Raw genomic sequence first — 27,773 nt, forward strand, 5'->3', positions numbered from 1 at the left:
ACTAATTTTCCCCTTCTCTAAAGTGCTTGATGTAAAAACTTGATATGGGGGAAATGGTTAATGCGGGAAAGTTTACGTAGCCATTTTAGTGCACTCCCAAAGAGCGGCTCCCAAAAGCCGTCAGCAAATTTGGGGTCTCTGCTTTAAGTCCTTAGAGCTGATGCTGAAAATATTAGCTTGAGTTTTTGTATCATTAGTAAATGCAAGATGAATGAAGCATTCCCCAGCCCCCCCCCCCCCAAAAAATCTGTATCCATTGCACTGGTTGTAAGCCCAATTCAACTTGCTGGTTTTGACTTTAAAAACTCTAAATGTTTGTAGGCCACATGATTTGAAGGGCCACCTCCCCCCCCCCTCTTTTTGAGAGGTGGGGACAGATTGAAGAACTCCCTTCCAATTGAGCTGTGCATGGTCTCATTCCCAAGTGTTAAATGGATGTATAAAATACACCTCTTTAAGTCTGCCTTTTATAATTAAATCCTTTCAAAAGAGCTGGCCCTGAAGGGAGAGTTTTTGAGTTCTGATATTAATGTTTGGCTGTTCTTTTAAATTGTGCTAAAATGATTGTCTACATTGCTGCCATTGATGCTTAGTTTTATATTTTGCTATATTGAATTTGATATTCTCATGGATTTAGGAAAGAGAAATCAAGAAAACCCATAATTTAATTTAATTTTGAAGTGTTTATCACCCACTCTTCAATGAATGTTTTCAATCTCTGAATGAGAGTTCCATGGCAATTCCTTACATGTCTAAACCATGCTTTCTATGTTTGTAGCTTGGACTGTAGATCTTAAAACCTCCAGAAGCTGAGCCATAGCAGTGGGATGTTCTGTTACTGGTCTGTGCTTCTATACGCTTCTAATGGATAGTCTGATCCAATGAGATGATTATGATATTACTGAATGCTAACAAGAGGCGATTTCAGACGGAAGTTTATTGTGAAATCGGCGCCGTTCTTGCATTGTCCACATGACATCATCATCACAATGCCAGCCTGATTTTATTTATTTATTTAACATTTAATCTAGAGTTCCTCTTGGAAAAACTGGTAAGTAACAATAGAGCAATTTTTGGGTGGTGACATTTTGGTGAGTGGTCTCTATAGCCACATCTGTATTTTTGTTTGTGCCTCACCTGAGCACAGTCAGCCATTTTGTTTTTAGTGACCCAAATGATGCAAGCATGCCTCCCTCCACCAATTGCCACTTACCAAAAGCATTATATCATATCATATCATATATCATATCATATATCATATCATATATTTCCTTCTGTAACTCTGCAGGTGGCGAGATTCCTGAATGCGGTTATCTCACACACAAAAACCACCAAAAAACAACAACAACAGCAAAAACTAATCGGACAGTCATGATGAGAGTGCATGACGGATCTCGTCTCCAGTTCTCCTTTTTCTGTGAACCGTCCCTTGGATCTTTCCGGGCCCCAAGCCGTTACTGTCACTGCTCAATGACCCACCCTTGCATCGTGGTGTTCCCCTTCTGTTGTTAGATGTATTGGTTTTTATGCTTCTGTGCTTTTATGTTTGTACATATTTTATGGGCTAATAGCCATAAATAAATAAATAAAACATATCATATATCATATCATATCATATCATATCATATCATATCATATCATCATATTATATTATATTATATTATATTATATTATATTATATTATATTATATTATATTATATTATATTATATTATTATATATTTCAGAGTTTCAACCACTCAGAAAGGAGTAGCTATTCTATCAAAATCTCAACACATTGCAAGCGACTATGTTGCATATTGTGGTCAATATCCAGTTAAGTAATTCTGTCAGCTCACGGATTTCTTGCTGTACAACAGAACCTACTTTCCCTCCCTCTCCCTCAATCATCCTGTAAATCTGTTCTGGGGGTTACTGCAACCCTCCAGAGCAAATCTGGAGAGGATGAAGGGCACATGAGGAGAGATGTCCCTTACGGCGGTCAACCTTGCAACCTTGATGTTATCAGCACCACACTCTAGCCAACTTAAGCTATCCTTGTGTTACTACAAGGTAACAGCCTGTAGTTGTGGTACATACATCAGGACCTTTAAAAAAAAATTAAGTCAGAGGTCTTGTGCAAGACCTATTTTATCAGAATTTCAGTCCAGTTAAATATCAGACTTGTGCAGGATCTCTCTTTCCTCTTTTCCCTAGCCTTTGACACTTGAGGAGCCTATTTTTATGATCTGCCCTATTCCTGTGTCTGTAATTTGTTATAAACACTTTTTTAATGCTATTTTAAAAATTGTTTTAAACTACCCCAAGACCTTAGGGCATGTAACAAATCAAATAAATTAATTACTAAAAAAAAAAATAATGTGTGTTGTTTTTTAATTAAACCCCTAAAAAATAGCACAACCATCCATTGTGCCCATTGAGAAACCTGATTATTAATGGGTGGTAATGTTTCTCTTGGGCTCTTTTGCACACTTCCTGCGCAGACAGATATAGAAATTGCCTGCACATCTGCAGATCAGGAAAGTACTGTATAGTGGAAAGATAAGCAGTGGCTATTGAGGGGAAGTTTCAGAACACAAATCACAGAAACATTCCACCAAGGATCACCCATGGAAACAGCATTATAGCCATGCAAAACAGACTGTCATGTGTGTGTGAGAGAGAGAGCCCTCACATGTCAATTTTGCACAAAGAAAAATTGAGATCCGAGCAACTCATTTGCAAGATATACCATAACTTCCATCAGGAAACGCCTTAGTAAATATAGTGTCGGCAAATTATTTTTGCTAGAACCTTGTAAAGTAGTCAGGATCGTGCTAGCAAATCTCTGACAATATTGCTTTGAACGCTTAAAGATGGGAAACATGTTTTTATATAAAGCATTGCAGGGTCCTATACTCACCTGGCAACACAAAAACAAGCCTCGCAAATTCACATTGAAAGTTTTGTCCCATTCTTCCAGGGAGGTAGCTTCACTTGGTGAATTCATGTTGATCCCTGCATTGTTACATGCAATATGGACTGTGCCCCACTTATCTACGATCGTAGCAAGCATCCTCTGCACATCTTCCGGTCTGCTTACGTCTGCTGCTATAGCAATGCTTTTTATCCCTAAATGAAGAAGCAAAACAAACAGAAAACATCTGACTTGCTTGTGGTTTTGTTGATGTTGTCATCGGTTTGCTCTTTCAACCCTCTTAATTACTGTGTGTCATTGCAATTAATACAGTAGTGGTAATAATTTGCAGATGCATAATTTTCGAAGAAGCAAAACCATTTTCGACGGTGTACAGTGGTACCTCGGTTTCAGAACTTAATTTGTTCTGGAGGTCTGTTCTTAACCTGAAACAGTTCTTAACCTGAGGTACCACTTTAGCTAATGGGGCCTCCCGCTGCTGCAGCCACCGCCGCGCAATTTCTGTTCTCATCCTGAAGCAAAGTTCTTAACCCGAGGTACTATGTCTGAGTTACCAGAGTCTGTAACCTGAAGCGTTTGTAACCTGAGGTACCACTGTATGTGGGTTTTTTTAAAAAGTAACATTTCAAAAGGGCTAAGCACAATCAACCCCTTGCAAGGCTTTTGGATTTTGGCCGAAGCTTTGAACACCCTGCCATCTACTGGCAAAGGATTTCAACTGCAAGTCTTCTACTGAAACGTTTGAGATGCTGCTGTCGGTTGTTGAAATCTTTATTTGCGTCTTCTTCTCACCACTCTTCAATTTTAGAATACAATTCACTGTATTTGGTGTGTGTGGGGGGGTTGTCTCTTGGCTGCAAATATATCTGAGAATGCTACTACCCACAGCTGCCTCAGGAAGCAGAGCTATGGACACTGTGATTCCAGAAGGAGACTCACAGCTTTCAGGTTCTGTGAAGAAAGTGAAGAAGTTTGGGGAATGCCATTCAGATTGTCCATTTGCACCTATTTCAAATTATTAGAATCAGGGCTGGAGCCCTGAACTTCCCTTATGTCTTGAAAACTGCATTGTGGGAAGTGACTTTTACTTTTTCTTAGGGTACTTTTGCAACGTAGTTGGACAAGGGTCAGATTAATTGGCCCACCCTTCAGCCAGGAATTACATTTGGCAGTTGCTGCTCTCTGCTCATGCGATGCTGCTTTTTGCAGGCTCAGTCTGGAAAATGCCTTTCGTGCGATTGGGGATGGTGGAATCTGACAATTTCAGCCTCCCTCTGTTTCTGCATTGCAAAATTCAGAGAAGTGTGAATGTCAAAGAATGGCTGTTTCGGTCTCCGCAATTTTGTAGATCCATATTTACATGTGAACTGGATCTCCCCTGTCCCTCCCACACCCCTTTTCTGACAGTAAACAAAGAAGGCAGCTACTTTCCCAAGGTATTTGCTTTATTTCACTTCCCAACTTCCAGGTACGTGTAAATGTAACTAACCACTATGAATATGGTTGGGTACAGTTGCGGCCAAACACAGACCCCACCATGATTTATTGAGGTAATGTATTGGGGGATTAACTGCTTGCTGAATCCACAGTCAAATCCTGGCTGAGCTACTTACTCACCTGTCGGTCATGCTCAAACCCTTCTTTTTATCATCTACGATTGACCCCTGTGAAAAATGGGCCCCACAGGATAGTTGCAGGAACAAAATTAGGTAAGGATTTTAAAAGTGCATCTCAAAAGTGCCCTATAGTTGATTATAATTTTGCCGGTTGCATATTGTGCCCATTCTAGGGTCAGCCAGCTAAGTCGGGCTCTGAGATTAAACTGGCTCATTCTTATCAAACTGTAACAAGCATATAGCTGCTCCAGGATTTTAAGAGATTGGGAAGCCCAGGTTTCCTGGCTTCCTGATCAACACAGGCCTGGGCAGCTGATCCAATGGCCAAGCACAACACATTTCAACATTGAGCCAGTTAAACTAAAGCAGGGCTTAGAAGGGTGAAATGTTCACATTTTGATGATGATGATGATGATGATGATGATGATAATAATAATAATAATAATAATAATAATAATAATAATAATAATATTTCTTCACATATTCCTACATGAAACAAATCTCTACGGAGCAATAGTCTTGAAAATGCAACTGATTAAATAAATAAAATGTAAACATAATTATAATGTAACAACAACCACACCCTCAAAGCTAAAATTGAATATTGTATTGAATCATCTTGTATAGGACCATTTTCCTATACATTTGTCATTATGTTGGCCTCTAGATTAAGGTGGAAAAATCTGTCAGTTTTGGTTTCACTCAGTTTCTCATTTTGCCCCTTCAGCTCTCCCCATTTCCACATCTGTTTGTGAATATATACACTTTTCCCCTCAAGGAAATCCATAAATGCTTTAGAGTATGTTTCTCCTAATATATTTTGTATATTTTGTATGCAGCTTTGCCTAATATACATTTCTTTGAAAAGCAAATTCCCTACTGCTATAATACATGTTTGTTGTTTTTACTAAGATGTGCATTTTTATGCATACTTTACCCTAATATAAGCATTATTTGGCTGCAGAATTGCTCTATAGAATTTGGAGAAGTGCACTTTTTGAAGGCTCTTCATAATATTATATTACATGTTTCCCAAAGCCAATCTACCCCACAAGGCAAAGAGAGAAGGTACTGTATGGACCACACTGGAATGGAAAAACAAGCCTTTTGCCTTGTTATAGGGAAGAATAACCATCCTCTCTATGTCTTCTCTGAAGGAAGCCCTGCTGAACTGAATGGGGCTGACGCCCAAGTAAGGCTGCATCGGATTGCTGTCCTAAATCCTTATTCACTTGTATTGATTTCATCTGAAGACATTTAAGTATTTGAAACCAAACTTAAACCAACTTCAACTGCTGGTCCATCTGGCCCAATCCTTTCCAACTCCTTTTGGCAGCAACTCTCTAGGTCAGGCTTCCTCAACCTCAGCCCTCCAGATGTTTTGGACTACAATTCCCATCATCCCTGACCACTGGTCCTGTTAGCTAGGGATCATGGGAGTTGTAGGCCAAAACATCTGGAGGGCCACAGGTTGGGGATGCCTGATTGAACTGGAGGAGTCAAGGACTAACCTTAGGATAGCTATCAAGCAATGCTCTTTCCCTAGCTATGGGAGTAAAGGAGTTCAGGTTCGTCAAGGTCTCCTTGCAGAGTTTTCCTTGCAAAGGAGCTCAAGTCTTGCACAAATGTCTGCCTTCACCCAACCCTGCAGCTTCTCAGGTGCTCATTTTCATGAGGAAGCAAATTATTGGGGAGATGGCTTTAATGACATTGCTTTTAAAGCCTGAATGAAGATGGTGTTGACTGGGCTAGGGGTTTGGGAAGAGAGGCAAGGTCAGATTGAATTTCAAAGCCAGAGGCTCTCCCTTACTATCAGGTGTCCTCTCAATATGAGAGAGTTGGCAGGTCTGGATCCCATGGAAGCAACCTGATTTATTAATGCCCCCCTAGTGGAGCTGAGCCAGCATTTTTGATCCGGCAACCATTTTAGCATGTGTGATGCGCCCGTAACAATTTGCACATGAAAGTAATAAAGAGCCCTGGACGGCGTTTGATCAGAACTGGCCCTAATTTGTTGTGGCTATGCAGCGGATGTGTTCTCTGGTAGCATAAAGAGCAGGGAGAGCAATAGCTGCTGTTTGGCTCCACTTTGTTAGGGAAAAATCTTAAATGCCACAGCTGACACATGATTTATTGTATGGAACACCTTCTTTTGCTGGCTGATTGATGTGTATTATATAGAACCGGTTAACAAAAGATTGCTCTCCTCTGTTCCCGTCAGTCATGCCTCATTGTATGTTATTTTTCCTTCAAGTACCCCAATGAAGAATTCTATATAGGGTAATTTGCTTTCCTGGTTGAATCATCTCTGCTAGGCAACAAGGATCCGGCTAAGCTAAGTTAGTCCTTGTTTACCAACAAAGAGTTGAGGCAGTAGCTTTAGAGAACTTGCTTTATTGTTCAAAACAATCCCCTTGTACGGAATATCTCTTAAGCCGCAGGTCACATACACCCACCCAAATGTACTGATTCACCTGCCACCACCAATCTCTCGCCTGCAAGGTGAGTGCCATCGCTTTATGTAGCCTTAGAGAAACCTGACTGCAGCAGTACAGAAAATCTTTGGGATAAAAACCTCTAACTGAGGGCAAGGGAGAGGCCAAAAAAATAGCCCAATGAGGACTGAGCAATCTCAGTGGCCACAATATATCGACTAGCTGTTGGAGAAGGAAGTTGGGGAAACGGAATGGAGGAAGTTGGGGAAGGAAGTTGGGGAAACGGAATGGAGTCGACTGGAGTGGCTGGCACACTGATTGGCAACCCTCTGCACTGCAACATTTTGTTGCAGCGTCCCACTTGTGAACATCCCACCTCTGACCTTTCCATTGCTGTTCTAAGAAGAAACATACGCACCGTCTTTGTACAAGAGCCATGCTTGGGAACTGAATTATGTAAACTTGCCAAATGACACCGGGAGAGCTCGCGGCGGCAGACGGCAAGAGCAGAATCGTTGCATCCCGGACTAAGGATGTTACTGGCAATTGCTGGTCTGTGCTAACAAATGTTCTAGCCAAAGACAATGAGAGGTTTGTCAAGACAAGCAATGCCTGCTGGGCTGCCTTTGCCTTGGTGGGTTGCACAAGGTCCATACAATTGGATTTACAGGAACCAGCGCTGACAGCAAATGTTGATGTCCAGGTACACGCTAAAAAGTCACAGTTGTGTAAAAGACGCTGCATTGGATTCGGGTCAGTGACCTTTGGCACTCGCTGTTTCATATGCTATTCTCCTCGCAGGGCTGTTTTGAGGACAAAATAGTGGGGAGCAATGTATGCTAGCCAGAGCTCCTTGGAGAAAGAATAGAGTAGAAAAGTAAAGTAATATATAAACAAAGTGCATAATTGTTCTGAATGATGTCCAGAACATTGGGAGCATAGAAGATTATACTGTCAGAGGAATGGTCTATCTAGCTCAGTATAATTAACACTGACTGGCAGCAGTTGCCCAGGGCTTCAGGCACAGATCTCTGTCTGGAGATGCCTAGTGTGGAGCTGGGCAAATTTAGACCCTGGATTTAATCGTCTTCTGCTCCTGCTCTTTGGGTGGCCCTTCAGTTGTGAACATAGCTGTCAACCTCCCCATTTTTTGGGTGGGAAATTCCCTTATTCCAGCACCATTTCCCGCTGCTTCCCTCTGCTATCCCGGATTGCTAGATATCCCATAGACTGTCCCCGGGACCGGTGAGGCTGCTGATCCCTTATTTTCAAGGCTGCTGATCCCTTATTTTCAAATCTGAAAGTTGACAGCTATGGTTGTGAAACACACAGCATTTCCCTTCCTCCTACTATGCTTTACAACTACTTCTAGATGTCCAGATACATTAGAACAGGGTTTCCCAAACTTGAGTCTCCAGCTGTTTTTGGACTACAAATCCCATCATCCCTAGCTAGCAGGACCAGTGGTCAGGGATGATGGGAATTGTAGTCCCAAAAACAGCTGGAGACCCAAGTTTGGGAAACCCTGTGTTAGAACAACTACAGCAACAAAAGACAAGCCTGTTTGTTTGTTTTTAAAAAGTTACTCTGAACATGTGTTGTTTCACATTTTAAGCTCGCTTCAATCATAGCACCGTAAAGAGTTTTGTTTCTACTGTCCTGGTGCTAAGAACGTACTTACTTGGAATAGGCACTATTCCAAGGAAAGGATGATCCATATTTTTAACAGGAAAAATATATCAAAGTGAGCATATATACCCAATTACATAGCTGGGCCCCTGCTTTTTATTAAATTTGTGCACTGCCCTTCACCCACAGATTCCAGGAGGGTTTGCAAGATAAAATTACAATATAAACCAACCAATAATTCCCCCTCCCACAACACATTTAAAAGGCATTTGGATGCCAATCAGCCAAAGGTCTGGTTGAAAAGGAACATTTTCACCTGGTGCCTAAAGGTGTATAATGAAGGCACTAGCCGAACCTTCCTGTTTGCTACTGCCTTATGCATCTGCTGTTTCTGGGTGCCATTGGCTAGGGACCATAGGATAGGGACAGTGCCCCCAACCCAGCCCTAGCTGCACCACTGGAGACGCCAAGGATTGAGCCTGGAACTTCAGCACAAAAAGCAGATGTTCTCCTGTTGCTATCTGTGTTTCATACCTTTGAGCCTCAGCTCACATGCTACTGCCTCTGCTTTGGCAAGCACCAGGTCCGCCACAGCTACTTTCGCCCCTGCTTCCCCCAGCGCATGGCAAAAGGCTCGGCCGATCCCCTGGCCTCCTCCGGTGACATAGGCGACTTTGCCGTCCAGCTGCAGGCGGTCGAGGATGCGGCGGTCACGGTGGCCCCAAAACACGTCATCTTTCACAACACCCTTTTGTAAGCAAAACAGAGGAGTTCGCTGAGGCACGAAGGAAGCGAGCGTGACATGTAAAGATGAGCCGACACACTCTCACTTTCAAGAGCTTGCGATCTGGAAGCTCAGCAAGCCTTTCACCGTTAATGAGTGTATACATAGTGCCCCCATATGGATAAGACATGGATTTCTAGCATGGGCATTTTTCCATGCTTAGAAAGAGTTGCATTTGCTGCTGCAAGCTTTAGGAAGGATTCAGCCAGTCCAACCCCCAGGAAGCGTAATCGGAATTAGCTCAACAATTGCAATGGATAATCAACATTTAAATGAGGAGCAGGACTGTGCCCTTCTCCCAAACTTTATGCACTTGCTGAAGCTTTTTTTTCTTTACAAAGTTGTTATTGCACTTCACCAGATCTTAACCTATTACAGGAATTGCAAAACTGGATTCCAAATATCATTGAATTTATCAATGGCAAGTATGTGTTTATGTGCAAGTTGTTCATATGTTGCAAATTTGTATAAGTCTTCAATCCAATCGTAGAAGGGAGCCACATTTTTACTTTTCCAATTCATCAGTATCAGTCTTTTTGCCGTGGTAAAGGCACAGAGGGTCCACTCATATTGTCCTTTTGTAAGGTTCCATGTGCTGGGCATATAATTCAAAAGGATATTTCGCTCTGTAAGTGCAAGGTTGTTCTGTACAGTTCTGTTGATAGTTTCCATCAGTGCTTTTTTTCCCTGGGAGGACTCAGGGGGATGCATACCCCTAAACATTTTGTGAATCTTTGTATTTTGTCCATTTACTGTATTTATTTTTCCTGACTTGAACTATAAAACAGTGATTTTCTTGAGTCAAAATGAAAGTACCCCTAAACATTTTTTTTAGGAAAAAAAGCACTGGTTTCTGTTACCTTCTGCCCAGAATCTTTCAATATATGCACTCACTCAAACTTGTGACTAGAGCACACACACAACCTGTATGCATCTATAGTAGGGGTTGACAACATTTTTGATGCAGTGGGCACATTTCGAGTTTTGGGAAAGCGCCTTGAGTGCCAGTCCCAGAATCATAGAATTGTAGAGTTAGAAGGGACCTCGAGGGACATCTAGCTGAACTCCCTGCAATACAGGAACCTCAACATACAGTTGGTTCCTCCCCCCCCCCACCAATCTGAAAACATACCAGACCTGGCTTGGCTTTGCAAATATGCTGGCAGTTTTATAAGGGAGCACGGGCAGGAGCTCACTGTTGCAACCACAGAGATGTGCCAAAACAGCTGCAACTTCACTACTGCCCTTCCCCAGTCCTATCTAGCTGCAGCAATCCTGCTGTTAGGAGGCAGACTCCTTAGTGCTACCCCATCACGTGTATGACTACTTCTCGGGGTAATATGGTGCTATCATGATTAGTGGCCACTGGGTACTCAGGACTGTGTGGCTCAGGATTGCTGGTTAGGAAGTTTGACTTTATTTCCTTAGGGTAGATTTGTGTTTTGTGTTATTTGTTTATAAAAAAAAAATAGATATCACAACACTATCAAAATTCTTTTAGTATTATAGACATATATAATAAATACATATACAAATCAAAAGTCAGAGGCCATCAACTGGGGGAGCAAAGTTCTGACTGGCAGGGATGTAAATGTGTGAGGCCAGCCTTACTAGCAAGTCAATGGCATGAGGGGAGAAACTGGCCAGATGTTTTTTTGTTTCTTTCAAGTTTGAAATGCACACAAATTCCTTTAGAGAGAGGCAAATACATACTCCCAGGTTAGTCTCCTCATTGGCACATATCCGACTCCTTTGGAGAAGAATCAAGCCACCTTCCACAGGGAGGACCACCTTGACAAATGAAAACACACTTCATGAAACGCTTCAGATAAAACCTCATCCATTCACTTTGAGCCCAGTCATGGCAACTATTGCAGAGAGGAGTGTCAAAAACATTCACAATGCCCCTTCCTCTCCCAGTAACAGGGGTCCTTCCCTCCTGCCGTGGTCTCAGGAAACACTTGTTACTTCATCAAACCACCTTTAGATACAGCAAGGTCAGTTTTGAAAGGGATCAGTGGAAGGTTTTCTTCTATCTTGGTGGCGGAAACTAGTGTGTTTGCTGCTGGTCTGAACTGGATCTGTGGTCTTGGAATGCAAGACTTCACAGTTGCCTGGCTTCTGTCAGCTTGAAGAGGGAACATAGAGGTGAAGGAGGAGAAGAAGCCATTGTGGGCCTAGGAGACCTAGGAGTAAGCAGGGCTCTCCTAAAGCTGTGCATGTTTGAGTTTACCTGAAGTGCCTGGAGTCTAAGGCAGGCAGCCCTGCTGGGCAACAGCACACCTGTGTCTGCTCTTGACTTAAGACAGAGAGCACCCTTCCTTCCCTATCTTCCTTCCTTCTCTATTTCCCACCTGTGAACAGTGTGGAAAGATGCCCAGTGACAGCATGAGGGACATTCCCTCAGTGATGAGCGAGGGATTCGCTCGATTCTTTGCCAGACTTACCCTTTCTCTCAAATTCTTCTTTTGCCCAGAAGCACCAGCATTAGACCCTGTCTGTGTCAGACTCAAGGAAAAACCCTGGGACCCACCAGAAACCCAATACAATTTCACAGGCCTATAACTATCTGATATGTAGGAAAACCAGATTGACAGCTCCATCTCATTAGTGCCACACTAAGAAACTTACAGTGAAAAGCTACGGTGATCATTTTTATCTGATTCCATCTAGTCTCCCCCTGCCCAATGAGGCAGGCATCTCAGCTATCTTGAAACTTGTGGATCCGGCAGAGAAAAAGAAAATAAGCAGTTCTTAATGTATTTATTATTTAGTTTTACAGTGAATCCCACCAGAGGTTTCCTACCACTCTTTTTTTACACAAACACACAGAGAGAGAGAGAGAAAGAGAGAGGGAGGGAGGGAGGGAGAGAGGGAGGGAGGGAGGGAGAGGGAGAGGGAGAGGGAGAGGGAGAGAGAGTCTTATACAGAGGCACCTCGGGTTATGAACTCAATTCATTCTGGAGGTCCGTTCTTAACCTGAAACTGTTCTTAACCTGAGGTACCACTTTAGCTAATGGAGCCTCCCGCTGCCACCGTGCGATTTCTGTTCTCATCCTGAGGTAAAGTTCTTAACCCGAGGTACTACTTCCGGGTAAGCGGAGTCTGTGACCCGAAGTGTTTGTAACCCGAGGTGTTTGTAATCTGAGATACCACTGTAACAGCAAAAGAGAGCAGCAGACATACTTTGAATAAGCACTAAAAGCACCAAACATACTTTTAAAACTAGAGCATATATACCAAATCAAAAGGCCCGGGCAAATAAATTTGTTTTTACCTGGCAACAGGCAGAGCATTTCAGAGTGAGGGGTGGGGGGGAGAGAGACAAACAAAGAAGGCTCAGTCCTCAGTCACCACCCACCTCACCTTAATGTGATTATAATATATTCCTATTAGCGAGGGAAGCTTATATAAAGATAATCAGTATGTTTATGTCAAATGGAAGGGAGCAAGCAGAAGCGCCTAAACAAACATAGCACTTCCACCCTGAAACATGCAGAAAGCTATTATAATATTGATGTCACCCTTAATTGTATCGCACTAACCTGCTCCGTGTGAGGATCTGAATTAATTACTTGATTCAGTTTTTTGACACCTAATACATTTTCATCTGCCGTATTCTCCAGGTAGGCCTCTCCTTTCATGAGGGCGTTCTCTATGCAGAGCGTCCCATCCATTCTCAGCAAATGGTTCTCCATGACAAAGCGATAGTACTCTGCAGGGTTCCTTTGATCGGCATCAATAAAGACTATATCAAAATCTTTCCCCACGGCTGCTAACTCCTGGAATCAAAAATATTATAACCATGTCAAAGGAAACATCATAGCTATGTGTTATTTGGCCCCGAGGCCAAAACAAGTCAGGTGTCCTTGCTTTTAAACAAGCAAATGTCTTGCCTGCTTGCTTTTAAAAAAATACATAATAAAATCCAGCTGCCGGATAGTTCTGGTCAGGTCTAGACATGTTCTTACAACTCTTTGTGTTCTTTGTGGATCAACATGACCCGAGCCAGCATTTCTAAGCTTCGCAAACTTAATACACAGTGGGCTTCACCCTGCACTGCTAGTTGACAATGGCTGGCAGTGGCTGGTGCAAAGACAAAAACGGCGCTCAAGCTGGTATTGCAGAGACACCTAAGGAAAAGAGACCTGCTGTGCTTTGAGTATTCAAATTGGAATCTGGACATCTCCCAACAGCCCAATCAGACACTTTCAAACATGGCTATCTGGTTTCCTTTAAAACGAACAGACAAAGGATGGATTCTAAGGGAAGGCACTTCAAACCCACTGGCACACAATCCAAATAACTTTTCCGTACTAGTCGCTGGCCATGACAAATCTGAATAAAAAAACAAATACACATAAAGGGATGCCGTGCCGCAAATAATAGTCTCTATTTAGATCTCTACATCTCCCTTACAGTTCAATAATTCTATATTGTCCAGGGTCTTCTTTCTGATCTTTTTGGCTGCCAGAGGAAAAAAGGGTGACTTTATGAGTCAATGAAGCGTTTACATCACTAAGAAGCCATAGGACCTTCTCTGCTATGGGGAGAGACATCTTTCCTGTACAAATGGCAAGGTGAGAAATCACCTCCTGGGTCCAATGAATCTCGGGCAGTATAGTAAATAGGGCAAGATGCCCTCCATCCGCGGTTGCCCACATATAGAGAGTCTGTCTTCATACAGCGCTGGTACACCTTGGTGATTTCCAGTGATGCACCTTGTTCTTGACAGAAATGAGGTTGTAATTCTTCTATACTGCGGAATATATAGGATACGGCACAGGTAGCCAAGAAAGCACACTACAGATGTTGTTGAGCTATAGGTCCAATCAGCTATGGCCAATACTCAGGGATGATGCGAGTTGCACCTCATTGGCTACCCCAGGGGCACCTAATATACCTGGGGGAAAGCACACGGCCCTTTTAAAAACACCGTTGGAATATTTCACTCTATGTGGACATCTACTCTTGTTGCTTCTGGATGCTATTCTATTGAGTACAGTTTATATTCACTGGCAAAGCTAAATCTCGGGGGAAGCTAGAGAGGGAATGCAATTTCTAGTAATAACAGCTCACAACAGTGAATACTATCCACTTATCCCCACAATTTCCAGCTATTTTGGACTCCTTTCTGAATTAACCTTTCATATCAAAAGGAGCAATTCTGCACACTAGAGACTCCGACACAATTTCATGCATAATTTATTCACTCAGCTCAACATTAAACGTGGAGTCCTTGACTTTGTCAAGGTGGATTCTGTTGGCAGACTTCACAAGCAGCCAAACAGGGGGAAATGAGATCTGCGCTTCAACCTCTTCACCTAGCCTGTCGAAGAAACGAGAGGAGGGGATGACAAAGGCAGCAAAGTCCCTCGCGCACGTCCACAGCGGTGCTGCAATTACCAGCAGCTTTTGCAAATGCGTCCTTATTACTTCCCAGTATTATCTGGTTAAGGCTTTCAAACGGAGCGATCTGAAACTGCGCCTCCATCAAAATAATAATAAGCCTGGAGGGCGTGAGGGAAAAGTTCCAAACCCGCTAGATAAATAAATAACATGTTACAACGGTGCCTTACACGATGGGGACCCTGTAGCATGTCACCAGGATGATAATGTATGGTTTCTGCCTTAAACAACGTGAGGGGTATCAAACACTCAAAACGTTGAGTGGTTGTGGTTGTTGTTTCTGTAGTGTTTATTCTCATTATCCTTTTATTATGAGGCAATTGTCTCCCTTTATGGGCAAGGGATTAAGACACAAGGCAAAGGAAACGCAAAACCCCTGTGGCCACCACAGGGTATCAAGAGTCTGGCTATATCAGCAGCTCCTTTAACATGGCCTGGGTGTCTTAAAGAGAAAGGAGAGCATTCATGGAAGACTGCTGCATATGTTCTGCTCAGCATCCAAGCAAGCAGAGAAAGCCTGTGCAACAGGAGGCTACGGGATAATTTTGCTTGGCAGCTGTTCAGAACAGCATCTGCAAAGGGACTGGGGAACGTGCGAGAGTAGGTCCGCCCTGTGTTCACAACCATCTGCTAATTCCCTGCCTTGTGTACCCAAATCCCTACTGGGGCACAGAGGCAGCCTGTGGGCTGCCCTATCCTTCAGTCTATGATCTGCGGCATGAATTAGAGCTTGCCTCCTTTGACCTTCTGCAAAGCATCCGCACAGGAAATCTTTGGCTTTAGCTTATTGGCGCGTCCATGCGAGACAATGAAAAGCTCCACGTAGCCAAGTCTCATATAAGCTCAACAGGGGCTGGCCCGAAACATTTTGATGCCTAAGGCAGCAAAGGAGAAGACAGTGCCCTCTCCTATTCCAGGTACAGAAACCGAGCAGACTGGCAGCTGAATCTTGCTTTGGCGCTGGCAATGGGACAGCATCTTCCTAGCTCCCCAGGCGGATGACCCATCTCTTCCTTCTGCACCATGCCGTCTTTTATACACAGCCAGTGTGGTGTAGGGGTTAGTGTCTCGGACTAGGACCTAGCAGACTAAGGTTCAAATCCCCACTCAGACTTCAAGCACACTGGGTGTCCTTGGGCCAGTCAGTGCCTCTCAACCTGTCAACCTGAAGACTGGTGGTTCGAGCCCACACAGCGATGCCTGTGGGCAGGATTCCTGCATTGCAGGAGGTTGGTCTAGATGTCCCTCGGGGTCCCTTCCAACTCGTCAATTACATGATTCTATGAATCCTTGGAGGAAAATGTGGGGGTAGAAGTGAAATAAATAAATACTAGTGGGTTTCTTTGTCTATTTGAACACTACTTTCTTATTCCCCATTTAGTAAAGCCATCTTGCATAGGGTTGCCATGTGTCCTCTTTTTCCAGGATACGTCCTCTTTTTCAGGGGTAAAAAATTGAGACAAATTGCATTTATTTGCTTTGAATGGCCACCATGGCATCCTCTCTCTTTTGGCTCTTGTTTCTAGAGTCTAGAAACAAACATGACCTTATCTCAAGCACCATAGCACTGTTTGGGCAGAGGGCCATGTTGAACTCCTAAGAAAAAAGCTAAACTCCATAGTATGGGAACACCCTTATTAGCAAGCCAAATGTCACAAAAGGGTGAGCAAGAAGTCTTTTGCAGGCTTGATGTTGAGCAAAGCATGGGAGAGGCGGGGGAAACTGCCTTGGTGCTAAAGCCATGAAATCTGTGTTGGAAGACTGTGGCTAATTTCAGTCAGAGTCTCCCATTACTATTATATGGGTGGCTACTCCACACTGCAGGGGCCTGATCTGGTCCCCCCAAGAGCTCACCAATTCTGGCCAAAAGCATAGGCCCCAACTCCTAGGGGCTGAGGTCCCTTTCTCCCCCCCCCCAATAAAATATTTGAGGGGGCCGCTGCCCCAAGTTGATGGGCATTGCCATTCAAATGGTGTGTGAGGGCTACATCTTGTGATCGATTATGCAAGGCAGGGCTTACCTGGGCCTGCCCAATATTTTATTCAAATTGACACCCTTGAACAAAAGGGGGAGGTATAATAGACATAATACTGGGATGAGTGGAGCTCCGAGCCCCGACAGATGCAAATAGATCCCTCCCATCAGATAAATTATTTAATAAGTAGAGATAAGGCAGCAACCCTGATCTGCACAGATCAGCTGAGGAGGGGGGGGACTGTGCACCTCTCTCTCTCTCTCTCTCTCTCTCTCTCTCTCTCTCTCTCTCCAGTTCTTGGCTGCCAAATACTGTGCTTAGTGCTGTGCTGACCCATAACGGCAAATGCTACTATTCCCACTTAATAAGCATCAAAAGCATGCCAAGTTATGTACCATCCTCTTATGCCATGCCTTTGTGCTTTCATAGGATCCCTTCCACTTCAACCAAAGCTTTATCTTGACAAATCTTAGTGCCAAGGTGTTGAGAGCCTTAGCAGAAGTGGTGAGATCTCCATATCAAGCCTATGCGCCCAACACTATATGCTTCTTCTATTTGATCAATTAATATCTTGCCCTTCCTCCTAAAGAAGCCCAGGGTAGCAAAAAAATAATAATTCTAAACATCTAAAAATAATTCCTTGTATTAACTTTTTAAAAAGCTATAAGCACCAAAAGACAAGCAGCAAGACAACTGTGTGTTAATGATCCTAGAAAGAGATCTTGAAGAAGCTGGCCAGAGCAGTCGCCTAAAATGGACAGGCCCATACAAGAGCTTCCAGGTGCTTCTTATTTTGGGGGCTGAGCAACAGAAGGAGAGAGAAGGCTCCTGCTCTAGGTTCCAGTCCTAGTGTGGCCATGGCAGGAAGTTCTCTTGAAGGAGTCTTCTATTTGAAGTGTTGCCTAGCCCAAGTCCAGTTTAAAGGTAAAGAACTCTAAGAGGCCTTTTGCAGTTGCCCCAAAACAGTTAGCACACCTCAGCAGGCTGAAGAGGCCACCTGCGTCACCTGTTCACAGACCTTCCCACTATGGCGAGGAAATCACAGGAGCTATTTCTAAATTTGCACATCTATGCAAATAAATTAGCATAGACACAAAATTTATGCAAACTGTACCAAATTTTTTTAAAAATTTTTTTGCGAAGGGTAAGTGTCTGCCCTATCCAGAGTTGCCTCAGTTTTGCTTTAACATCCCAGGCCTCATTTGCCTCTATGTGATGAATTATTTTTCAGTCTTTTGGCTTTGTCATCTTAAAAACCCTCCCCTCCACACACACACACACACACACACACACACACACAAACTGGCAAGGAACAAATCTGGCAAGCAGGCAGAACACATAAGGCACCTCCATATGGCACTTATTTGAGAAGATGGCTCTACACACTCTCTCTCTCTCTCTCTCTTCTCTTTCTCAGAGCAACTCCATCCCTCATTCAGTATTGTAATCTTCTTGGCCCATCTAACCAGAGTGTTTACTGCAGCTCATCTTCAGTCTGAAGAAGCCCTTTTCTCCCTTGAACGGGCGCACCTTCAGGCACCAGGAAGCCTCTCTGCACTAGAGAGGATGTGCTTGCTCCAATACATACAGATTAGTAAACCCTGTGTTTGCGGGAGTTTCAGTGCTTTAATGATCATGAATGAAAGCTAACCACAGATATGGGATAAACCAGAAAAGGGCAATAGGGGGACAGGGAATGTTGTCTCTAATGCTACATCAATCCAATCCAATGCACAGATACTAACAAGGAGATCCTATGAACATTCTGCTGAATTTCTACATGAAGAGGGTTGCCACCTGGAAGGATGTGGCTGCAGCCTCTCCCTGCTGCTCAACCACATCATTTTTTTTTTTTTTAATAATTTTTATTAAGGTTTTCCAAATTAAAACAAATTAAATCCAATTTATAAACTTTTTCCAATAACTAGGACTTCCCCTCCCCACCCCCTCATGTATTCCAAATCTTCCAAATAAACAATTAGGTTCAACAAATTCTTATCCCCAAATTGCAATCATCCTCCATTACCCAGTTTAGCGTAATTCCCATCCCCCTAAGATCGATCTATTCCCTTCCACGAGTTTCCCCCTTTCAAACATAATACAAAAAAACAACAACAACAACAACATAGAATTAAATAATAATTTTACAACCTTTGGATTCCAACTTTCCCTCCCCTTTTTCCCTGTTACGTTCCTCCTAGCCCTCCATCTCTAATATCTTCCTGGAGTTCCCACATTGCGTTAAACCCACATCCCTCTGATTCTTTGCCAGTCTTATTAATTGCGAATGTCCAATCATTAAATTACGAATGTCCAATCCTAAAAGAAGTCTAACGAGAAGAGGGTCCATTTCTTCTATCCAGATTTTTATATCCAGGAGTAGAAACTCCAATTTTAAATCCATAAGCTTGTCAAATCTGGATATCCCAAATATCCCCTTTCCCATTTCTGTCCAGTTCTTGTTATTTCCTTATTCTTGTCGGCCATTCTCCTCCTTTTTGTTTCTCTGTTCTCCCACAGAAATGTTCTTTCTCCAAAAGTTTCTAATATCCCTGCAGAGGCTTGTTGTTCAGGAACAAAACATTACATCATGATCCTTTCATTTTCCAACAGATAGTTCCATTGTTTCCTGTAGTGTGTAGACCTCTGTAGACAAAATAGTGTTCCATTTCTGCAGTTTCCCAGGAGATTAAAAGTTCTATTCAACTGCACAAGTTTCCTGACAAAAACACATGCAATATCCCTCAGCTCCTCTAGATGGATTCCCGTAACAAAGTTCCCTTCCAAAGCCCATCCACCAGTCCAAATAGCTTGTTTATCCTTATTTGAACAATTTGAAACAATTTATACCCAACTTATATCAAATGTAACCGGCAAAGTCCATAACCAAGTCTCTGTTACATTCTTCCGTTTTGACAGCTCCTTGACAGCTGTCAAAACCTGTCAAAACCTCCGTTACTCTTCTCCAGGCATTTTCACGAATCGCTCCAGGGATTCCGGGGGGGGGTGTTGCTTTTTAATACAAATTCCACTTTTCTCCTCCGGCTCAATCTTATAAATTTCCCTCGCGAAGTTGCTAATTCGGTGAAATAAGGTTACTCTCGATCTTAGTTATCCATTCCTTTGTTTTGGCTCTTCTACAATTTCGGGGGGGGCTGACTTCCTTTTTTCCACCTCCCCCGTTCGCTCCAAATTTTAAAAATTTGTCCCCTTTTTTTAGTCCATATTCCAATTACTCACGGGTTCTTCTTTTAGATCCAAATTTTCAATAGAAGAAGTCAGCGCTCTCCGCCGGATGGCATGCGGCTGCGCTCGGCAGGGATAGCAGAGAACTCAAGCACCACGCTTCTCCCCGGCACCCGATCCGGAGCCTTTAAAAAGGCTCCTTCACGAGTCGGGAGGGCGCTAACGGTGCCAGCCGAGTCTCCATGTCCACGGCCTCCTCTGGCCGTGGTTTTTAAGGGTCCCCGCATCGCCGGTGCGGTAGGACCCAGCCCCTGCCGAGCAGACTCCCTCCGGAGCTCGGAGGGAGTCTGCCATTCGGCGATGGCGCCAACCCGGAAGTCTCCCCTGCTGCTCAACCACATCAAAGGTGGTTCAGATCGCAGCAAGGTCCACTACCACAAGACCTTCAAAAGCTCAGATGTAATCGACGTCCAAGGTGGAACCAATCACAACAAGAGCTCAAAAGTGGGCAAGAATATTTTCAGTTGATCAGTGTGTGTGTGTGTGTGTGTGTGTGTGTGTGAGAGAGAGAGAGAGAGAGAGAGAGAGAGAGAGAGAGAGAGAGAGAAATATATTCCTGAATGCAATATGTTTGGTGGACAATGACCACCATGGGTAAGACATGTGGTTAAACAGACAATATATTTATTCCTCTTTTGGCATTTCCTGCTCTCCCCCCCCTCTCTCTTTCCACCCTCCATCTTTGGGAGCCTCTGTTCCCTCATTCTGGATGTTCAGGGCTGAGAGAAAAGCAGCAGTGCTAAATGTGCTACAAAGAGTTTTGACTCTTTCCAACTTAACTCCACTTTGGAGGTATTGAAAACGTGCTCCTTCTGGCCGCGTTTGACAATCTAGATCACTTAGCCTTTCGCAAGGGCTGTTTACAGCACGCCGTCGGAAAATCAACTGCGGCGCTCTCCTTTAAAGGTTCCATTTTCATGTCTTCGCTCCCATCCAGGGCCCTTCTTTAATCTTCACACTGCATGTACTCTGCTTGCCTCTAGATATTTTTATTCACAGTCAGTTACACTGAATGAGCACTAGAGAGCAACAGCAATTCAATTAATTTCACACTCTTTGCAGGGAGCCAAAAAGGATTTTTAAAACCATGCACCATTGCAGGTGATCTGTAACATTCTCTCCGCCCCCCCCCACCACTCAGTGTATCTGCCAAAATCATTGTATCAAGGTGTACATATTTATTTCCTGACAAGCACACAGCGACAAAAGAGACCGAGAAGCTTGCAACCATTTAACTGAGAACCAAAGGGAAGACAGCAGAAATAATGCAAAAGAAAGCTGCAGTGAGGAAGAGCAGGAAGAGCATATGAGGATCTCAGTTGGCCCTAACTAAAGCCCAGCTGGGTAGTGAGATGTTGGGCCTTTTTCAAGCTGTATCGTTGACTGGGAGGCCTGATCTCTAGCAAGCCCACCAGAACAACTTTATATCCTCCTCTGTGTCCTCTGTGTCCAGGGCAGCTGTTTACCAGCTCCATCTGGTACGTAGGCTGAGACCCTATCTGCCTGCGGACTGTCTCGCCAGAGTGGTGCATGCTCTGGTTATCTCCCGCTTGGACTACTGCAATGCGCTCTACGTGGGGCTACCTTTGAAGGTGACCCGGAAACTACAACTAATCCAGAATGCAGCAGCTAGACTGGTGACTGGGAGCGGCCGCCGAGACCATATAACACCGGTCTTGAAAGACCTACATTGGCTCCCAGTACGTTTCCGAGCACAATTCAAAGTGTTGGTGCTGACCTTTAAAGCCCTAAACAGCCTCGGTCCAATATATCTGAAGGAGTGTCTCCACCCCCATCGTTCTACCCGGACGCTGAGGTCCAGCACCGAGGGCCTTCTGGCGGTTCCCTCACTGCGAGAAGCCAAGTTACAGGGAACCAGGCAGAGGGCCTTCTTGGTAGTGGTGCCCTCCCTGTGGGATGCCCTCCCACCAGATGTCAAAGAGAACAACAACTACCAGACTTTTAGAAGACAGCTGAAGGCAGCCCTGTTTAGGGAAGCTTTTAATGTTTGATGTATTACAGTATTTTAATATTTTTTTGGGAAGCCGCCCAGAGTGGCTGGGAAAGCCCAGCCAGATGAGCAGGGTATAAATAATAAATTATTATTATTATTATTATTATTATTATTATTATTATTATTATTATCCTCCTGAACATGCTTCCCCAACTCCAATATTTCTATATACAGTAGTACTCAAGAGTTCAGATTTAAGGCAAGCAGCATGAGGAACTCTGAGGATTGGGGGGAAAGCAAACAGCGCCCTTTTCCTTTCGACTCTCAAACCTCCCTCCCTGTGTAGCACAGATAGGTGACCTTTACAACCACAAAATGTGCATCTTTCTGATCCTAATTCCACTCCAGGTTAGTATGAAGGTCAAGGTCTAGAAGGCCGATTTCCTCTTTCCTTCCCTTCATTTTATGTAAACCACCTGGAGGCTCATGAGCAAGATGATTAATACATACATTCCCCCCCTTCCCCCACCCAGATAAGACCCTCAGTATTTTGCAGCAGTATTCTGCACCAGGCAACTTGTTAAATGCAAGGGTGGGGTAATCTTATGAGCCTAGTCTAATTTGTATGACCTTCGTTCATGGAGTCAATCTTTGGTGGGTCTAATGAAGCAGCAAGGGAATTTAGAATACAGGTGTATGTGAAGCTTTGCAATAATTTACAGTGTTTGTCACTTAGATTCCACAAACAGTTCTTAAAGGAAAACCGTACCTCCAAGGAGTCCATTATTGGTCCTATTTGTGCCCTCATTTTGTTGCCATGAGCTGAGAAATCAAAGGCCTCCTGGCTGGATTCTCCAAAATGGGGCTGTGGGGCACATAGGGTTATGCTGCTATCTTCTGGCACCAGTTCAGCCATAGCCAAAATGGATGGGACTTTTAGCCTTCCTATTATCAAAACCGTTTTGGCTCCCGTCATACGCACCAGCATCCTGTGAAGTTGCCCTGGGCAGAAAGGAAAACAGGATGCAAATACATTACATTTCTACCATTTTCACTTCACATACACAAGTACCACTGGCAATGTCCAATGCATGAAACTTTTATATTTATACAAACTGACTAGAAGCTGCCTTGGGGGGGGGCGGAGCTGTGATTCTTAGACTGCCAATTTCCATGAAAACAAAACACTTCTAGCCCTTGCGGTGGAGGTCTTGAGGAATATTGTGGGATGTGTGCTTAATATCTGAAAAAGGCTTAAAAATGGTTCAGGTCTGTGTAGGGCTTTCACAGATATTGTGAGCAACTTGTGTGGTAAATTTCTAAAATCGGATTGTTTTGTTCCGTTACATTTTGTCATTGTGCTTCCGTGGCTTATGGAGACCCCAACATAAGTTAAAAATTATGGTTCCCAGGGAGTTTTTTGTGGGGAAGAAGCCATGTCTGTTAAACATGGTATTCCTGTTGATCCACAGCGCAGCTGGGGCCAGAGTTTCACTCAAGAGGTACTCAAATGGCAAGCGAAGGTGCAGAATGATGATACAAGAACATTTCAGAATTGGGACTATAACCACAAAGTGACAGCATCAACATGGAGCTTCAGGAAGTAACAGTCAATCATTTAAAATGTTAAAAGCCTTTTTGATAAATGCCAGCTAGCATTGTTCTAAAGCAGGGCCTGAACTGCTGAATATTTGAATATTAGCCCCTGTGAAAAAGGCTTCAAGATGTTTCACATATCATGTTCCTGGGACATGTTAAGTCAGTGGGGGGTTTGAGAATCACGAGATTACCTTGCATTTGCTCTTAAAGTCATTATCCCCAGACAGCAACATCATTTAAGAGATTTATCATCGCTGCTGCCCTTTGAACAATGTATTCCTGCTATACGTTTCCAGGGCACTTTGTTTCAATGATGTATTACTCAAAAGATGGCAACATCTGGGATGCACGAACCTGGCGATTTAGTGTAATAACTTCACAGAGGAGCAAAGGCACTGAGTGTTGAAATAATCTGAAATGGACCAGTATTCATCCCTGACAAATCATCCTCTATAAAAACACCCAGATTTTTGCAGGAATAAAAATTTGACTCCTCCTTCATTAATTTAATATCCTTAAAGCCAGCAAAATAAGTAAAGATGGCTTGAGGGGGAAAGGCTGTTCACTCATATCAAATGCTTGGACTGTGCATTCTTCAGGAACGGAATAGGTTGCTACTGGTGTGATGGCAACAATGGGTTGGATCAAATGTTAATCCTACTCAGAGTAGACACATTAAAATCAATGGACACGAGTAACTTCGGCCCATTAAAACTTTGTTGTATACAACCCTGTATCTCCACATCTTTATCTCCCATTTGCATGATTTTGAATTTATAACTGGAAGCTTGTTAAAGCTTGTCTTCAGCCTGCGGGTGTGCATACCTATTACATTTTATCTCTTTTGTGGGGTACAAAAAAATTAGAGTACCTATGGACCATAATAGGATTGCAAGCCCTCCTCTGAGACTGCATACTTATAATTTTCAGCGTGTTGATGCAAATCATGGAAATATCTATGGAAAAGTACCTCTTTTCTAAAATTGAAGTATGACGGCTACTACGCAGAATGTGGAACCATTACTCCCCGGCACCGGGAGCAGCGTACATCCAGGGGCGTGGCTGGCATGCGTCCCAGGGGGTGTGGCGCACCGCCCGCGGGGGCGTGACACGTGTCGGGCAGGTGCGTGGCAAGCAGTGCGCATCCCTGGGCGTGAGCGGTGAGCGCCCCGGGGGTGCATGGCAGGCACTGAGCATCATGGGGGCGGGGGCGGCCATGATGTCACCCCCCCCCGGGATAGCACCCAGGGTGGCCTGCTCCCCCCACCCCCACTTTCGTCTGCCAGTGTGTAGGATTGCCTCCTTTTGTGGCAAGGATAGGAAGGGAGGAGAAAGAGAACTGTGGACTCAATTGTACAAAAACTGTGGTTTCTGCTGTGTATGCATAGCTGTCAACATTTTCCTTTTTTTTAGGGAAATTCCCTTATTCTGAATAGGATTCCTTGCAAGAAAAGGGAAAAGTTGGCAGCTATGGTGTATGGTTCATACAACTGACTGCCTTCAAAACTGTTTAGATGTTGCCACAAGCAGTACCCAGAATGCTCAGTTGGCAAGAGTGCTTTTCACCAGCTTAAGTTAGTTCACCATTTTTACCCTTTTTGGGGATAGAAACAAGTTAGTGCAAGTAAGTCATGCTTTGGTGACATCCTCTAGACAATGGTAACACACTTTAGGCAGGGTGTGGCTTTTTGGGGACTGCAACTGTTCCAGAATGCAGCCGCCAGGTGGCTAACTGTGCAAACCAAATGCTTCTTTTACATATGCTGGCTTCTAGTTGGTTTCGGGACCCAATTCAAAGTACAGTAGTTCCTCGGGTTACGAACTTTGTCGCAGGAGGAGAACGGAAATCGCGCACCAGTGGTGCACTGGCAGTGAAAGGCCCAATTAGTGAAAGCACGCCTCAGGTTAAGAATGGTTTCGGGTTAAGGATCGACCTCCGGAACGAATTAAGTTCGTTACCCGAGGTACCACTGTACTGGTTTTCACAAAAAGTTTCAGACTAAAACTCCCATCACCCCCAGCCAGCATGGGTGGATGGGAATTATTGTCCCATACATCTGGAGGGCACCAGGTTGGAGAAGGTTGTCATAAATGGTCTAGGTCTGGGATACACTAAGGACCATTTTCTTCCAAGTGGACCTTCCCACACATTGAGGTCTTCCTTAAATTTCCTGCTCCATTTATCCCATTTTTTATGAAGAGGGTAGGGCTTTCTCTATTGTGCTTTATTGATTCTGTTGTGTGTGTTTGATGTTGGTGCTGTGTTTATTTGTTTTAGTTTTTATTGTGTATTGTAATGTGAAATTTTTTTTTCAATATTCACCAGCTAACTTATAGAATCCATAAAATGGAAAGGCAGGATATCAGTATTTTAACAAATGAAGGAATGAATCAGGCAGACAGGCAGGCAACAACATTCACAACATTCCACAAGAAATACCGTATTTTTTGCTCTATAAGACTCACTTTTTCCCTCCTAAAAAGTAAGGGGAAATGTGTGTGCGTCTTATGGAGTGAATGCAGGCTGCGCAGCTATCCCAGAAGCCAGAACAGCAAAAGGGATTGCTGCTTTCACTGCGCAGCGATCCCTCTTGCTGTTCTGGCTTCTGAGATTCAGAATACTTTTTTTTCTTGTTTTCCTCCTCCAAAAACTAGGTGCGTCTTGTGGTCTAGTGCGTATTATAAAGCGAAAAATAAGGGAGTTGTTGCAGCCTATACACTACATGATATTGTAATAAATATAAACTACACTGGCATAAAGCTAGTCTACTCTTGGGTATAAATAAATAGTGCATGTGATCACATCTCTATGCTTGCAGGTATGCATCTCATGGTTTCTTAGTTCTACCCAGAATTTGGAAATCCATATATGCTTTGTGAGTAAACATATAGGATTAGATGAAGCCTTTGTTGAGGTTTGCCAAATTTTACCTGCATGCAAAGCCTAAACTCCATTATCAATGTGCAAAACATAGTTATTTCATAATGCAAAGGACTCACCTTCTGCATAGTTTGAGAGCTGCTCTTCATTAGTTTTGACCTTCATTTCACTGAATTGGACATTCAAAAGGCAATCCTTGGATGACGTTGTCCTAATAAATGGAAAAAGAAGAAAAGGACCAACTCACTGGAAACAGAATTTTTTTTTGTACCCCTTTCTAAGAAATCCTTAGGCGATGACCCTAGTCTTTAAAAAAATCAATTTGCTACCTCAATATGTGTTGATGAACACAAGCTTAGCTTGCTTTAGATAAATTTGTGAAGGACAGATCTCTTCATGGATACTTCTGGTTTTGAGGTACCAGGAGCAACTAATAGAACAGGTGTGGGGAAACTTTGGGTCTCCAGCTGTTGCTGAACATCCATCATCCCTGGCCATTGGCTATGCTTGCAAGGGCTGGTGGGAGTTGTAGTTCAGCAACATCTGGAGGGCCAAAGACTTCCCACTGCTGTAATAGAAGATGGCCATGATCTTCAAGTCCTACTTATAATCTTCTCAGAGCCACCTAGTTTGCTGTTGTTGAGCAATAATACGTTGTTGCATGGAACTCTGGCCTGATCCAGCAAGGCACTGCTTATATGACTATGGCCACCCATGTATAAGAATAGTCATTGTCCAGGCACAACAGACATCAGAATGATGAACCCCCAAAGAAACTGTAAGCTCTAGATCAGTGGTTTGTACATTCCGGTGAGATCACCTTGCTCAAGGAGAGCATTGCGGAACCATCTTGTGTAGTTGGTCATTTTTGGCCACCTAATTGGCAATGCTTGACAATTTTACATGCATTTATTCCACACTGAGCTAGTGTGGTGTAATGATTAGAGTGCCGGCCTGCATCTCTGACTAACCTACCTCCCAGGGTTGTTGTGGGGAATAAATGAGGAGGGGAAGAACCATGTACACCACCTTGAGCTCCTCGGAGAAAAAGGCTGGGCATAAATACAATCAATCAATCAATCAATCAATCAATCAATGTAGATAATTAGGATCACTCTATGCAGCTGTTTTTTAAGGGGGTCACAACATCAGCTGCAATGTTCAAATAGCCAAGCATTCCTCCTCCTTTCAAAGAAATGAGATCTGTCTCAGTGGAAGAAAGCAGAACCCCACAAGGCTTAGGTATGAATACCTCCAGGCCAGCATTTGAAATAGACATCATCTGTTCCTGCTCTGCTCCCCACACAGTCTTCCATAATATAAGAAAA

General features: G+C 43.5%; 1 protein-coding gene across 1 annotated transcript in view; it reads right to left on the reverse strand.

Annotated features, from left to right (window-relative positions):
• Nucleotides 1–27,773, reverse strand: part of LOC309336837 (uncharacterized protein) — a 51,387-nt gene that overhangs the window by 19,265 nt on the left and 4,349 nt on the right. Inside the window, exons 3-8 of the mRNA XM_081853233.1 lie at nt 26,565–26,656; nt 22,735–22,967; nt 12,926–13,162; nt 11,094–11,171; nt 9,131–9,344; nt 2,902–3,110 (exon numbers count right to left, since the gene is read on the reverse strand). Of these exons, the coding sequence (XP_081709359.1) occupies nt 2,902–3,110; nt 9,131–9,344; nt 11,094–11,171; nt 12,926–13,162; nt 22,735–22,967; nt 26,565–26,656 (1,063 nt within the window). The remainder of the gene's footprint in view (nt 1–2,901; nt 3,111–9,130; nt 9,345–11,093; nt 11,172–12,925; nt 13,163–22,734; nt 22,968–26,564; nt 26,657–27,773) is intronic.

The sequence above is a fragment of the Podarcis erhardii genome (genome assembly GCF_964252035.2).
Source record: "Podarcis erhardii genome assembly, chromosome: 2".
Lineage (NCBI taxonomy): Eukaryota > Metazoa > Chordata > Lepidosauria > Squamata > Lacertidae > Podarcis > Podarcis erhardii.